Raw genomic sequence first — 16,701 nt, 5'->3', positions numbered from 1 at the left:
AAAAATATTGATTTGTGGTGTCGATGATATGAATTTATTCATTTTAAATTATGAAATATTTATCAATTTGTTTAATAAATTTTATTATATTATTTATAATAAGAATTATTTTATTAATAAGTTCATTATATTTTCTTATAAATGAAATTACTTATTTTTTAGAATGAGAATTAGTTTCAATAAATTCTATAAGAATTGTTATAACTTTTTTATTTGATTGAATAAGTTTAATATTTATATCATTTGTTTTATTAATTTCTTCTTTAGTAATTTATTATAGAAAAGAATATATAATTCATGATATAAATATTAATCGTTTTATTATATTAGTATTAATATTTGTTTTATCAATAATATTTTTAATTATTAGACCAAATTTAGTAAGAATTTTATTAGGATGAGATGGATTAGGATTAGTATCTTATTGTTTAGTAATTTATTTTAATAATGTTAAATCTTATAATGCTGGTATATTAACAGCATTATTAAATCGAGTTGGGGATGTATTTTTATTATTAGCAATTGCTTGAATATTAAATTATGGAAGATGAAATTATGTATTTTATTTAGAATTTATAATAAATGATAAAGAAATATTAATAATTAGAATTTTAGTAACATCAGCTGCAATAACTAAAAGTGCTCAAATTCCTTTTTCTTCTTGATTACCAGCTGCAATAGCAGCTCCTACTCCTGTTTCAGCTTTAGTTCATTCTTCTACATTAGTAACTGCTGGTATTTATTTATTAATTCGATTTAATATACTTTTATGTAATACATTTATAAGTCAATTATTATTATTATTAGCTGGATTAACTATATTTATATCAGGATTAGGTGCTAATTTTGAATTTGATTTAAAGAAAATTATTGCATTATCTACTTTAAGTCAATTAGGTTTAATAATAATAATTTTATCAATAGGTTATTATAAATTAGCATTTTTTCATTTATTAACTCATGCATTATTTAAGGCTTTATTATTTATATGTGCTGGTGCTATTATTCATAACATAAATAATTCTCAAGATTTACGATTAATAGGAGGATTGAGATTATTTATACCTTTAACTTCTTCTTGTTTTAATGTAGCAAATTTAGCTTTATGTGGAATACCATTTTTAGCTGGATTTTATTCAAAGGATTTAATTTTAGAAATTGTTTCTTTAAGTATAGTAAATTTATTTATTTATTATTTATTTTTTTTTTCAACTGGATTAACTGTATGTTATTCATTACGATTAGTATATTATTCTATAACCGGTAATATAAATTGTAGTTCTTTAAATGTTTTAAATGATGAAAGTTGAATTATATTAAAGGGTATATTAGGATTAATATTTATAAGAATTATTGGAGGTAGAATATTAAGTTGATTAATTTTTATAACTCCTTATACAATTTGTTTACCTTATTATTTAAAGTATATAACATTATTTGTATGTATTGTAGGAGGATTAGTTGGTTATTTAATTTCTAATATTTCTTTATTTATAACAAATAAATCTTTAAATAATTATTACATTAGAGTATTTGCAGGATCAATATGATTTATACCTTATATTTCAACTTATGGAATTATTAATTATCATTTAAAATTAGGAATAAATGTTGTTATAAATTTTGATCAAGGTTGATCAGAATTTATAGGAAGACAAAATTTATACAAACAATTAGTGATTAATTCTCAATTCATAAATTTTTTACAAAATAATAATTTAAAAATTTATTTAATAATTTTTATTTTATGATTTATTATTTTAGTAATATTTTTAATTATATTATAATTTAAATAGCTTATATAATAGAGTATGACATTGAAGATGTTAGGGAGATTGTTAAATCTTTAAATAATTAAATAACTAAAATTAGTAAATATTTATAAAAAATATTTTTTTATCTTTACAATGAAAATGTAATGTTTTATTAAACTATATAAATAGAAATATAAATGGAATTAAACCATTAAAATAAAAAGTTAGCAGCTTTTATTTGATCAACATATTTCTTTAATTGGAATTTATAATTCATTTTTATCATTAACAGTGATATACCTCTATTTTGGTTTCAATTAATTAGAATAAGGGTATTAAATACCTAAAATTAGGTCGAAACTAATTACAATATATCGTTTCATATTCAAGGTAAATTTAATTTATTAAATAATTTTTGAATGCAAATCAAATGTTATAATTTTAACTATAACCCTTTAATTAATTAGATCAGTTTAGTATACCTTGATTTCATTCATGATATAACCCTAATAATAAAATTAAAATAAAAATAATTGAAGTAATACTTCATAATATTAAATTTGAAAATTTTAAAATTATAATTATAGGTAAAATTAAAGCAATTTCAACATCAAAAATTAAGAAAATAATTGTAATTAAAAAAAATTTTAATGAAAATGGTAAACGAGAAGAAGATATTGGGTCAAATCCACATTCAAATGGAGAACTTTTTTCTCGATCTCTAAAAGATTTTTTAGATAAAATAGTTGCTAATGTTATTACTACTATAGATAATATTATTAAAATTAAAGAAATAAGAATAATAGAAAAAATTATTTATATTATTATGTTAATAAACCTTATGATTGGAAGTCATATATACTTTTATACTATATAAATATATTAACCTCCTCATCAATAAATTGATACATATAAAAATAATCAAACAATATCTACAAAGTGTCAATATCATGCTGCTGCTTCAAATCCAAAATGATGAGTTTTTGAAAAATGATTATTTAAATGTCGAATTAAACAAATTAATAAAAATGTTGTTCCAATTAAAACATGAATTCCATGAAATCCTGTTGCTATAAAGAATGTAGAACCATAAACAGCGTCTGCAATATTAAAAGAAGCTTCAATATATTCATAAGCTTGTAATATAGTAAAATAAATTCCTAATAAAACTGTAAAAAATAAACCTTGAGTAGTTTGTGAAAAATTTCCTTCCATTAAACTATGATGAGCTCAAGTTACAGTAATTCCTGATGTTAATAAAATAGTTGTATTTAATAATGGAATTTGAAAAGGATTAAAAGGAGTAATTCCTAAAGGAGGTCAAATAGCTCCTAATTCAATTGATGGAGATAAACTTCTATGAAAAAATGCTCAGAAAAAAGAAGAAAAAAATAAAACTTCAGATAAAATAAATAAAATTATTCCTCATCGTAAACCTGTTGTTACAGAAATAGTGTGTAAACCTTGAAAAGTACCTTCTCGTGATACATCTCGTCATCATTGATAAACTGTTAAGATAGTAATTACTGTTCCTAATATTATTAATGATATATCATATTGATGAAATCATTTAACTAAACCTGAAACTATAGTTATTGTTCCAATAGCTCCTGTTAAAGGTCATGGACTATAATCTACTAAATGAAAAGGGTGATTTGAATGTGTTGACATTTTTAACTAATTAATTTTTTAATTATTTAATATTTTTAAATTACTTCACTAGAGTATAATGTTCTTAATACAGCAAATACATAAGATTGAATAATAGCTACTGCAGATTCTAAAATTAATAATAATATTTGAACAATTAATAAAACAATAATAATTATTGATGATAAAGAAGATCCTGTATTTCCTAATAGAGTTATTAATAAATGTCCAGCAATTATATTTGCAGTTAATCGAACTGCTAAAGTTCCTGGACGAATAACATTACTAATTGTTTCAATACAAACCATAAAAGGTATTAATACACCAGGAGTTCCTTGAGGAACTAAATGTGCAAATATATGTTGAGTATGATTTAATCATCCATAAATTATAAAAGCTAATCATAAAGGTAAAGCTAATATTAATGTTAAAGTTAAATGACTAGTACTAGTAAAAATATAAGGAAATAATCCTATAAAATTATTAAATAAAATTAAAGAAAATAATGATACAAAAATAAGTGTTATTCCCTTTTGATTAGGATTACCTAATAAAACTGTAAATTCCTTATGTAAAGTAGTTAAAATATTATTTCAAATAATATGATAACGAGAAGGTATAAATCAATATATAGATGGAATTATTAATAAACCAATAAAAGTACTTAATCAATTAAGTGATAAACTTAAAATACTAGAAGAAGGGTCAAATACAGAAAATAAATTAGTTATCATTTTCAATTTATAGAAATTGTATTAATTTTTTTTGAACTTTTAGATTTAGAAGTTAAAGGAAAATAAATGAAATAATTTATTATATTAAATATAATAAAAATAATTCTGAAAAAAATAAATAAAGATAGTCATCTAATTGGAGCTATTTGAGGAATCAAAAAATATTATAATTTATAATAATTTTAGTTTGACATACTAATGTTATATTTTAACTAATTTTTTTTTTTTTTTTTTTTTTTTTTTTTTTTTTTTTTTTTTTTTTTTTTTTTCATTAAAAGTAATTGCTAGATTACTATAACATGGTTTAAGAGACCAGTACTTGCTTTCAGTCATTTAATGTTAATTTAATTTATATTAGAAATTCATTTAATAAAAAAATTAATAGGTACACTTTCAATAACAATAGGTATAAAACTATGATTAGCTCCACAAATTTCTGAACATTGTCCAAAAAATAATCCTGGTCGATTAATTAAAAAATTTGTTTGATTTAATCGACCAGGAGTTCCATCAATTTTTACACCCAAAGCAGGAACTGTTCAAGAATGAATTACATCAGCTGCAGTTACTAAAATACGAATTTGAGAATTTATAGGAAGAACAATTCGATTATCAACATCTAATAAACGAAAACTGTTAATAGTTAATTCATTAGTAGGAATTATATAAGAATCAAATTCAACATTTAAAAAATCTGAATATTCATAACTTCAATATCATTGGTGACCAATTGATTTTAATGTAATAGAAGGTTCATTAATTTCATCTATTAAATATAATAAACGTAAAGAAGGAAAAGCAATAAATAATAAAATGAATGTTGGTAAAATAGTTCAAATTGTTTCAATTGTTTGTCCATGTAATAAATATCGATTTCTATATTTATTAAAAAATATTATAGTTATTATATAAGCTACTATAACTGTAATTATTACTAAAATTAATATAGTATGATCATGGAAAAATGTAAGTTGTTCTATTAAAGGAGATGCACTATCTTGTAAATTTAAATTTGCTCATGTTGCCATTTTTCTAATAAAAGTAAAATACTTTATATATGAAGCTTAAATCCATTGCACTAATCTGCCATATTAGAAATTAGATAATAATGGTAATTCTGAATAACTATGTTCTGCAGGAGGAATATTTTGATATCATTCAATTGAAGAATTTAATTGTATAGTATAAATTACTTGTCGTTGCTTAATTATACTTTTTCAAACAATAATCATGAATATAATAATTCCAACTAATGAAATTGTTGATCCAATTGTTGATACAACATTTCATGTTGTATATGCATCTGGATAATCTGAATAACGTCGAGGTATTCCAGCTAATCCTAAGAAATGTTGAGGGAAAAATGTTAAATTTACTCCTACAAATATAATATAAAATTGAGTTTTTAATCACTTTATATTAAGTGTTAATCCTGTAAATAAAGGGTATCAATGAACAAATCCTGCTATAATTGCAAATACAGCTCCTATTGATAAAACATAATGGAAATGAGCTACTACATAATATGTATCATGTAAAATAATATCAAGAGAAGAATTAGCTAGTACTACTCCAGTTAATCCACCTACTGTAAATAAAAATACAAATCCTAATGATCATAAAACTGCAGGTGTAAGAATTAATTGAGTTCCATGTAAAGTTGCTAATCAACTGAAAACCTTAATTCCAGTTGGAATAGCAATAATTATTGTTGCAGATGTAAAATAAGCTCGAGTATCTACGTCTATACCAACTGTAAATATATGATGAGCTCAAACAATAAATCCTAATAATCCAATAGCTAATATAGCATAAATTATTCCTAAAGATCCGAATGTTTCCTTTTTTCCACATTCTTGACTAATAATATGAGAAATTATACCAAATCCTGGTAAAATTAAAATATATACTTCAGGATGACCAAAAAATCAAAATAAATGTTGATATAAAATTGGATCTCCTCCTCCTGCTGGATCAAAGAATGAAGTATTTAAATTTCGATCAGTTAAAAGTATAGTAATAGCTCCTGCTAATACAGGTAATGATAAAAGTAATAATAATGCTGTAATTACAACTGATCAAACAAATAAAGGTATTCGATCATAAGTAATTCCATGAGATCGTATATTAATAACAGTTGTAATAAAATTTACAGCTCCTAAAATTGATGATATTCCTGCTAAATGTAAAGAAAAAATTGCTAAATCTACAGAAGCTCCTCCATGAGCAATACCAGCAGAAAGAGGAGGATATACTGTTCAACCTGTTCCAGCTCCATTTTCAACTATACTACTTACTAATAATAATGTTAAAGAAGGAGGTAATAGTCAAAAACTTATATTATTTAAACGAGGAAATGCTATATCAGGAGCTCCTAATATTAATGGAACTAATCAATTACCAAATCCTCCAATTATAATAGGTATTACTATAAAAAAAATTATTACAAAAGCATGGGCTGTAACAATTACATTATAAATTTGATCATCTCCAATTAAAGCACCAGGATGACCAAGTTCTGCACGAATTAATACACTTAATGATGTACCTACTATTCCAGCTCAAGCTCCGAATAGAAAATATAAGGTTCCAATATCTTTGTGATTAGTAGAAAATAATCATTGTTGCAATAACAATTGAAAATAATTAATAACATGATTAAATGGCTGAAATATAGGCGGTAGACTGTAAATTTATTTATAAGAATTATTCTTTTTAATCAAAATTAACATTTTTAACTTTATATTCAATAATGATATTAGATTGCAATTCTAAAGGAATAACAAAATAGTTATTAAAGTTTAATTATTTTAAAACTTAAAAGATTTTCTCATATTTATAACTTTGAAGGCTATTAGTTTTATTTAACTTAAAGTTTTATTTTAGATTAAATAAAATATAAAACTAATAATAAATAAACCAAAAGTTGAAATAAATGAGAAAAGTAAATAAAAATTTATTGTAAAATTTTTAAAATAAATGTTATAATTTCAATTATTTTCATAATAATTTAGTATAAAAGCTGTATAACATAATCGTAAATAAAAAAATAATGTTAATAAAGTTATAACAATTATAACAGATATTAAAAATAATTGATTATTAAATGTTAAATATTGAATTGTTAACCATTTAGGAATAAATCCTAAAAAAGGAGGTAATCCTCCTAAAGATAATAAATTTAAAAATAAAGAAAATTTTAATGATTTATTAAATATGAATAAAGAAAATAATTGGTTTATGTGAAATAGTTTAAATATATTAAATAAAAAAATTAAATTAAAAGATAAAAAAGTATAAAATATAAAATAATTAATTCATAATGATTCATTTGAATATATACTTATTAATATTCATCCTAAATGATTAATAGATGAGAAAGTTATTAATTTACGTAAAGAAGTTTGATTAAATCCTCCTAAAGATCCAATAATAATTGAAAATAAAATACATCAAAATAATATTGATTTAATAATTAAATAAGAAATCAATATTAATGGTCCAATTTTTTGTCAAGTTATTAAAATTAATGAATTTATTCAACTTAATCCTTCTATAACATTAGGAAATCAAAAATGAAAAGGGGCTGTTCCACTTTTTATTAATAATGCTGATAGAATTATTATACAAATATAATTGTTATTATTATAAGATATTTGATTTATAAAGTTATTTTGGTATAAAAATAAAATTGAAGAAAAAAATAAAATTGAAGAAGCTAAAGCTTGAGTTAAAAAATATTTTAATGATGCTTCATTAGATATCAAATTATTATCTCTTATTAGGGGGATAAAAGATAATAAATTAATTTCTAATCCTATTCAAGCACCTAATCATGAATTAGAAGAAATAGTAATTATTGTTCTTATTATTAAAATAAAAATAAATAAAATTTTAGAAGAATTATTAAAAATTAAAAAGAAAAGGATTAAAACCTTTATAAGTGGGGTATGAACCCAATAGCTTAATTAGCTTATCTTTTTATTTTAATTATAAATATATTTTAGTGTATGATGCACATGAGTTTTTGATACTTTTAGAATTGGTTTAATTCCATTAAATATAAAATAATGAATATAATATTAATTATATGATTTACTCTATCAAAGTAATCCTTTTGTCAGGCAATTCATTAAAAATAAATTATTTTTATAAATAAAAAAAAAATAAAAAAATAAAATTTTTTTATTTATAAAAATAATTTAAATAACAATAATTAGTATATATATATATAAAACATATGAATATTTATTGTAAAATTATAAATAAAAACTTAATAATAATTTTTTATTTTGCTATTAAACATTTATAAATATAAATATTTAAAAAATTTTAAATTACATTTAAAAATATATTCAAGAATATATTTTTTAAATGTAATTTAAAATTTCCATTAAATATTTAACAAATAAATATTTAATAAAAATAAATAACCTAGCTATTTATCTTATATATAAATATTTATATATAAATATATTATATAAAGGATCTTGATTTAAATTGTAAAGGGTTCATATTTATAGAAATAAAGTGATAATAAATAAATGGAGAGTTTTTTTGAGTTGTATTATCTCTATTAAATATGGATTAGTAATCTATAAACTAAACATTATTTATATAAATTGGGTTTTTTTTTGGGGGTTATTAATACATTTATTGAAGGTATATCCATTTATACACATAGATTATCTATATATCTTATATATAGATTATATATATATATATATTTTTGTTCTTGGGAATTATCTAATTTTTTGGGCACAACCCATATTGGAGAATTATATGGGCTGTTACTATGTTTTATGATTTTTTGTCTTAACATGTCTTTAATTTGTTTTTCGACTTCAGATCTATGCACTTGTGGATAGCGGTATAATTTACTATAAATTGGAATGTTATTTTTTGTTTCTATTTCATTTTGTATTTCGCTGGTCAGAGAAAGGCTGTCTCCTTCTTTGAAAAATACATCTTTAAATGAAAGTAAAACTGATTTTAGACTGTCAACGTCTTTTTTATGTAAATGTTTGGCAAAGTTTACTATTGGAATATTTGTATGAAATTCATTGCTAAAAACTTCAATGACGTTTTCCGTATTTGAAGATGCCCTATTTTCATACCATTCCTCTTCTTCATTTAGAAAAAATGGAATTTTAGCTGAACGTGTGCGTAGTAATCGATTTTTGTAATCAATTATCGCCTCCAGTTCTATTAAAATATTGTTTCCAATAATACCGTCGAATTTTTCATGGAACTTGTATTCCAAAAAGTTAACAAAATAATTTTGTTCGTTAAACTCGTTAAATAAGGGAAAGCTATACTCAGTATTAACTTCAATTTCACGACCTAAGACTCTAAGATAATTATTTGTAGGAGTTAGTTTCCCTTTGGGGTTGCATAACATAGGATTTATTATGCTTCTTTCTGCGCCGCTATCGATTATAAATTTTAAATTTCGTATTTTATTTTTAACTACTATATAAGGCAGGGTCGGACTGGTTCAAAGGGGCCCGGGTGGGAAAATGATAAAAGGGGCCCGCCACAGCTGCTTCATCCACGGAGCTAAAAAAAAGTTACCTACAGTAGATACCAACAAAATTTGAATTTTTGTTTCGGCTCGGAAAAGGAAAGTATACTTGTATAAAGATTTTTGGTGATCTAAACAGAATTTTTGCATACATTTTTCCACTTCTAACTCATCATTCTTTTGACTTTTCTTATTTTAATAATTACTTCTTAAAATTAAATAAAGAGAGCATGGGAACAGAGTTCCAAGAGTAGTAGTAGGTTGAGCTGCTGTGGCCCCGTGGCAAAACTTTAGTTGGGGGTCTTGTTGTATTTATTTTTCCTTTTAAGAAAATGTATAGAATTTATTTATTTTTAATTTGAAAATTCTTCACAATCAGTTGAAAATTTTATTAAAAAGCGGAATAACTTTTTCAAATTTTTGAACTTCCAACTGCTAACAGGCAATAGCCCTTAGTAAGGGCCAGTTGTACAAAAGTGGTTCATCCTCGGATCAACGCTTGAACTCGGTTCAACTCATTTGCAGTGTTGTACAGTCGAGGTTCAGGTCTTAACCCACAGCTGAACCACGATCAGAAGTTACCCACCGATATTGGTGGGTTAGCAGTGGTACAGCCATGGATCAGATGATTTAGGGCCAATTGTACAAATATTTAATCCGTGGATCAGCGACTTTTACTTTCTGAAATCGGTAGTAAAACTGAGGTTTATCACTCATTGAGGGTTAATATATTGTAACGATGAATTACTGAACTACTTTTAAGATAAAAGTCTGAACACACTACCTACTACTGCAAACATTGACCTATTATAATAGGTCAATGACTGCAAAGGTAGAAATGTGAACGGACATTTAGTAATTAAGAAAATATTCCACTGAACACATCTCAAAATATCCCACTGAACACATCTAAAAATATCCCACTGAACACATCTAAAAATATCCCACTGAACACATCTAAAAATATCCCACTAGACTGGAAGTATGAAGTGCCCCTTCCTGGAAAGGAAGTTTCGAGAGGCAGGGACGAGAGCCTTCGAGGACGTTCTCGAGTCTCGAGATTCCGGTATAAAAGGGCAACGTAGACACCGACCGGATACAGTTTAATCTTGAAAGTGAAAGAGTACAGTACAAAGTGAAATAAAGTGTTGCGAATTGTTAGTAGCAAATAAAGTGATTTAAAAGTGTGTTTGTTTGAGCGAATAATAAAAGTAAATTGAGTTGAAATAAAAAGTGTTCTTATTTGAACGGAAATATAAGTGGAAATTAAATAAGTTTTATTGTGAACCCGGAATAAAACATTACATTGGTGTCAGAAAAGTGGAATAAAACTTATTTATTTGTGCGAATCAGATAATTTCGCGAATAAAATAAAAAGTGCGCGTGTGTTTTAACAATAAAACATTTTGAAATAAGTAAAAGTGCTCACTTAAAAAAAGTTAAAATGGGTAAGACATTAAATCAGTTAAGTTTGACTGAGCTGAAGGCGGAATTAACTAAACGAGGTCTTCCTACTGCTGGATCGAAAAATGACCTCATTATTCGCCTGCAGGATTATTTAACCCAGAAAAGCGAAGATTTGGATACATTTCAATTCGAAGTTGAAATGGTAGAAGAACGAGTAAGTACTAGTTCCGATATGTCGTCCATGATGGCTGTTCTCCTTGCAAAATTTGAAGAACAGAAAGATCAAATGGAACAGCAACGTAAAGAACAAAAGGATGAACAGAAGAATCTTCTCGAAAAAATAGAGAAACAACGTACCGAGCAAAGGAGTGAACAACAGAGTGTTCTCGAAGAAATGGAAAAACAACGTACCGAGCAAAAGAGTGAACAACAGAATCTTCTCGAAAAATTAGATGAACAGAAAAACATCATCCAAGGTAAGCTTGACGCGATCGAGAACAAGTTCGTTGCTATTGATGCTTCCATCAAATGCGTTGAAAAGCAATCTCAAGAAAAGTTCGAGAAAGTTGAAGAAAAACTCGAGAAAGTAGAAGGAAAGTTCGAGAAAGTGGATGACAAATTTGAAAAAAATGGAAGTTAAAATGCAATTTAAGCAAATCATTTTTTTTGTTGATTTTAGAACCTGCACTTTCTTAAAAAGAAAGTGCAGGTTCTAAAATCAACAAAAAAAATGATTTGCTTAAATATAAATGACTTGTACCAAGTAGAAGCCAACAAAATAAAAGAGTTAAAATGCAAAGTATTACTGAGGAACTTGACAAGGTTCGGAAAATTAAGATCCGAGAAAGTTCTGGTGAGTACCCAAAGAAGAAGGAAATGCATCCACCAACATTTGATGGACAAAGTTCTTGGTCGATCTACAAGAAACAGTTTGAGGCAGCTGCAACAACAAATGGCTGGGATGACGAAGACAAATGTATAGCGCTGACTCTTGCTCTTAGAGGTCCTGCTGCTGAGTTGTTACAAACTTTACCACCAGAAAAGAATGGTAACTTTGACGCTCTTGTCCAGGTCATTGAAAAACGCTTTGGAGATGGCCATATGCAGGAAGTCTTCCGCGTCCAACTCAATACAAGAGTCCAGAAAAGAGGAGAAACTCTGCAACAACTCCAAGCAGATATTGAAAGGTTAGCTCATCTGGCATATCCGACAGCAGGAGACGACATTATCAATCAGTTTGCGACAGAAGCCTTTGTACGTGCTGTATCTGATATAAATCTTCAGCGAGCAATTCGAACAGCTGGAAAACGTTCCCTTCCTGAAGCATTAGCGTTTGCACTGACTATGGAAGCAGCAGAACAGGCTTCTCAAGGCGTTCATCGGGTAAGAGAAGTTGCAGTCGAGGAATGCTCTTGTCAAAAACTCGCATTCCAAAGAAACCAGAGGGACGGAGCTGCTCGATGCTGGAACTGTAACAAGACCGGACATCTCCAGCGGCAGTGCAGATTGCCACCAAGAAGAACTGCTTGCCAACACTGTGGAAACAGGAATATTGCCCAACAACAGGTAAGCGATACAACCAACGCTCATCCTCAACTTGATTCCCATTCGGGAAACAAGTAAGAACCAACTTCGAGGGGCAGAAGCTGGTTTCTGGTATCGATGGCCCCAGAACCACAATTCAAGTCTCACAGACTAAACGAGACAACAAAAGTCTGACAGTGGAGGCGACCATAAACAACAAACAACACGTGGCTACAATTGACACCGGTGCCACCGCCTCCATTGTACGAAGAGACTTGGTGAAGATGACATGGCTACATAACACCAAGAGCTACCGTCTGAAGACCGCCACAGGAGAAGCAGCAAGAGTGTACGGAGAAGTTCGTCTTACGATCCGTGTAGCTGAACTAGAGTTTTCACATGTGTTTTTGGTGGCAGATATATGTGACGAGTGCATCATTGGAATCGACTTCATGAAGGAGCATGGAATCATTTTGGATATAGGTAATCAAGTCCTGAAATACAGAAATGTAGAGATTCCAATGGTCTATGGCAACGAAAACTCGACAACAATTAGAACTGTCATCAAAGAAGACATGTGCCTGCCTCCTTCTTCAGAAGTTTTTGTGTGGACCAAGTTAAAGGGGAACTTTGGAAGCCATCGATACCTCATGGTTGAACCAGAAGTTGAGCAAAGTTCCGAAAACATCATCATCGGGAAGACTCTTGTGGCACCAAAGAACAACATGGTACCTGTACGGATACTTAACATCAAACCGTACCCAATCAAGCTTAAGAAAGGAGAAGTTGTTGGGCAATGTGAATCTGTGGCCGCAATAACTAAGATCAACGAGGTGGATACACAGATGACTATGAACTCGGAGAAACTAAAGAAACAAATTCTCAATTCAGACAACCTGAGTCAACATCAGCTTAATGTTGCGGGAAGGCTTCTTCATGAATATGCTGATATCTTCTCTTCACCCAGCGGGCAATACGGCCGAACACAACTGGTGCAGCATCGAATCGATACAGGAAATGCTAGGCCGATTCGTCAACCAGCAAGACGTCTCCCGTTGGCCAAACAAGGTGAAGTTGAAGAAATGATAACAACAATGAAGAAAGACGGGCTAATCGAAAATTCCAAAAGCCCTTGGGCATCACCGGTAGTTCTCGTCAAAAAGAAGGATGGAAGCACTCGATTTTGTGTCGACTATCGCAGGCTGAATGATGTGACGAAGAAAGACAGTTACCCACTGCCAAGAATCAGTGATACTCTAGATGCAATGGAAGGAGCACAATGGTTTTCGACTTTGGATTTGAAGAGTGGCTACTGGCAGGTGAAAATCCATCCAGAAGATCGGGAAAAGACGGTTTTCTCCACAGGAAATGGTCTGTGGCAGTTTAATGTCATGCCGTTTGGGCTATGGACAAGCATCAACTTCGGAGTTTCCTGGGTCTGGCAACGTACTATCGACGATTTGTGAAGGATTTTGCGAGAATCGCCAAAAGCTTGCACCAACTTACGGAGAAGGGTAAACCCTTTAAATGGTCAGGTGAGTGTGAGAAAAGCTTTCAGGAACTAAAGCTGCGGTTATGTGAAGCTCCTGTGCTGGCCTATCCGACTCCAGGCAAACAATTCATCATTGACGCAGATGCAAGTAATGTTGGAGTTGGTGCTGTTTTATCGCAAGTTCATGACGGAGAAGAAAAGGTCGTTGCCTATTTCAGCAAGGTACTCTCGAAACAAGAAAGAAATTATTGCGTGACCAGAAGGGAACTTCTAGCTCTAGTATTGGCAACAAAGCACTTCCATAAGTACATCTATGGACAGAAGTTCCTTCTTCGCACAGATCATGGTGCGCTAAATTGGCTTTTGAACTTCAAAAATCCAGAGGGTCAAGTAGCAAGATGGATCGAGATACTTCAGACGTATCAATGTCAGATTCAACATCGAAGAGGAAAGCTGCATTCAAATGCAGACGCATTATCTCGGCGCCCGTGCAAGCAAGACTGCAAGCATTGCACACGACTAGAAGAAAAGGAAGTTGTCGCTGTTAGAAGAACGAGAGCTGATCCCATTTGCGGCTGGAGTAATGAAGAACTCAGAATGGCCCAACAAGAAGATTCGGACATCGAACCCATCCTTGCATGGAAGGAACATCAAGAGAAACCAGAATGGGCCGACATCTCTGACCGAAGCCCCACTCTAAAAGCATATTGGGTACAATGGGACTCACTTCATGTGCAAGAAGGGCTATTCAGGCGTAAGTGGGAATCCGCAGATGGTAAATCCTATGTAATGCAGCTAGTCGTACCTCAGTCAAAGATAAATGATGTTCTCCGAGAGATGCACGGTGGAATTTCTGGAGGCCATTTAGGCATCAACAAGACGCTGGAAAAGCTACGACAGCAATTCTACTGGTTACGTATGAGAGAAGACGTTGAAAAGTGGTGCCGGAAATGTGATACTTGTGCCGCTAGCAAAGGACCAGCTAGAAAAATACAAAGCAAGATGCAGCAGTACAATGTGGGTGCACCTTTTGAGAGAATTGCAATAGACGTAGCAGGTCCTTTTCCCGAAACCAACAACGGAAATCGATACATCCTTGTAGTGATGGACTACTTCAGCAAATGGCCTGAGGCATTTGCCATTCCAAACCAGGAAACCAAAACAGTTGTGGATAAGATTGTCTTTCATTGGGTGAGCAGGTTCGGAGTACCCATGGAACTTCATTCCGACCAAGGAAGGAACTTCGAATCTAAGATCTTTCTTTGCTCACTCCTTGGCATCAAGAAGACGCGAACAACACCGCTTCATCCACAATCTGATGGGATGGTTGAGCGATTTAACAGGACACTTAAGGAACACCTGTCAAAAGTAGTCAATGATAATCAACGAGACTGGGACCGACATATTCCATTATTCTTGATGGCCTATAGAAGTGTGGCGATTCATGAAATTCATAAAATCCACTTAGTTTTAAAATCATTTTCAAATATTATTTTACTTTAAGAACAAATTTTATATTAATCACCTATTCTGTGCAAAGTTTGTTTATCGAATGTAAACAAACTTTTTGATATAAATAGTGCTTAAAAAATAAAATTAAATCAGTTCTATTAAAGAATTCAAAGAAGTAGTTTCTATTCATCCGAAGCTACTACATTGGTGACCCCGACGTGATATACTCTAATAGGTATCCCCCGACCAACGGTAAGGTACCACACTCAATTTACAAGGTATCCCCCGACCCACGGTAAGGTGCCTCACACAAAACATTCACACACAGTTAAGAAGCTTTGGCGCAACAACATCTTCAAGTGCCGCAAACATCCAAACAATAAATCCGTCCTCATTCATTTACGATTTATTGAATGAATTTCAAGACATCACCAAAACGAATCTGTTGGCTAAAACCAAGCACAATGTGACACACCACATCCAAACAAAAGGACCTCCTGTGTTTTCAAAAGCAAGGCGTCTTTCTCCGGAACAGCTAAAGACAGCCAAACAAGAATTTGAGTTCATGATCAACCAAGGGATTTGTCGACCATCAAAGAGCAGCTGGGCGAGTCCTCTTCACATGGTGAAGAAAAAAAATGGTGACTGGCGTCCATGTGGCGACTATAGAAGACTCAATGCGATAACCATCTCAGATCGCTATCCCATGCCTCCCATTGGAGATTTTGCTCATCATCTGAAGGGTAAGAAAGTCTTCAGCGTCATAGATCTGACTCGTGCCTACCATCAGATCCCTGTGGAACCAGAAGATATCCCAAAAACAGCTATCATCACTCCTTTTGGACTGTTCGAGTTCATGGTGATGACTTTTGGTCTGTGCAACGCTGCACAAACTTTTCAACGATTCGTTCATGAAGTGACCAAAGGCCTTGATTTCTGTTTTCCTTACATTGATGACTTCCTAATCGCATCAAATTCATCTGAAGAGCACCTAAATCATCTCAAACAGCTTTTCCAACGTTTTCGAGAATTTGGTCTTACCATCAATCCTTCCAAATGCACTTTCCAGTCATCATCCGTAAGCTTCTTGGGTTATCTTGTCACTGAAGAAGGCGCAAACCATTGCCATCCAAAGTTGAAACAATCATGTCATTCAAGAAACCA

General features: G+C 29.8%; 3 protein-coding genes across 3 annotated transcripts; 1 reads left to right on the top strand and 2 right to left on the bottom strand.

The window, feature by feature from the left end:
- The first annotated feature begins 35 nt into the window (after positions 1 to 35).
- Positions 36 to 1,787, top strand: LOC129907438 (NADH-ubiquinone oxidoreductase chain 5-like). The gene is given in 1 exon segment (XM_055983676.1): positions 36 to 1,787. A coding segment is annotated over 1 exon segment (1,260 nt). The 5' UTR covers positions 36 to 50; the 3' UTR covers positions 1,311 to 1,787.
- An 845-nt stretch (positions 1,788 to 2,632) lies between these two features.
- LOC129907439 (cytochrome c oxidase subunit 3-like) lies at positions 2,633 to 4,301 on the bottom strand. The gene is given in 1 exon segment (XM_055983677.1): positions 2,633 to 4,301. A coding segment is annotated over 1 exon segment (777 nt). The 5' UTR covers positions 3,426 to 4,301; the 3' UTR covers positions 2,633 to 2,648.
- Positions 4,302 to 4,477: 176 nt separating this feature from the next.
- On the bottom strand, positions 4,478 to 15,936 carry LOC129908838 (cytochrome c oxidase subunit 1-like). The gene is given in 2 exon segments (XM_055985641.1): positions 4,478 to 6,823; positions 15,908 to 15,936. Coding segments are annotated over 2 exon segments (1,623 nt in total). The 3' UTR covers positions 4,478 to 5,229.
- Between the last annotated feature and the right edge of the window lie 765 nt (positions 15,937 to 16,701).

Source organism: Episyrphus balteatus, chromosome 1 (genome assembly GCF_945859705.1).
Source record: "Episyrphus balteatus chromosome 1, idEpiBalt1.1, whole genome shotgun sequence".
NCBI classification, from domain to species: Eukaryota; Metazoa; Arthropoda; class Insecta; order Diptera; family Syrphidae; genus Episyrphus; species Episyrphus balteatus.
Note: the sequence above shows the minus strand (reverse complement) of the source record. Positions and strands in the feature narration are given on the sequence as shown.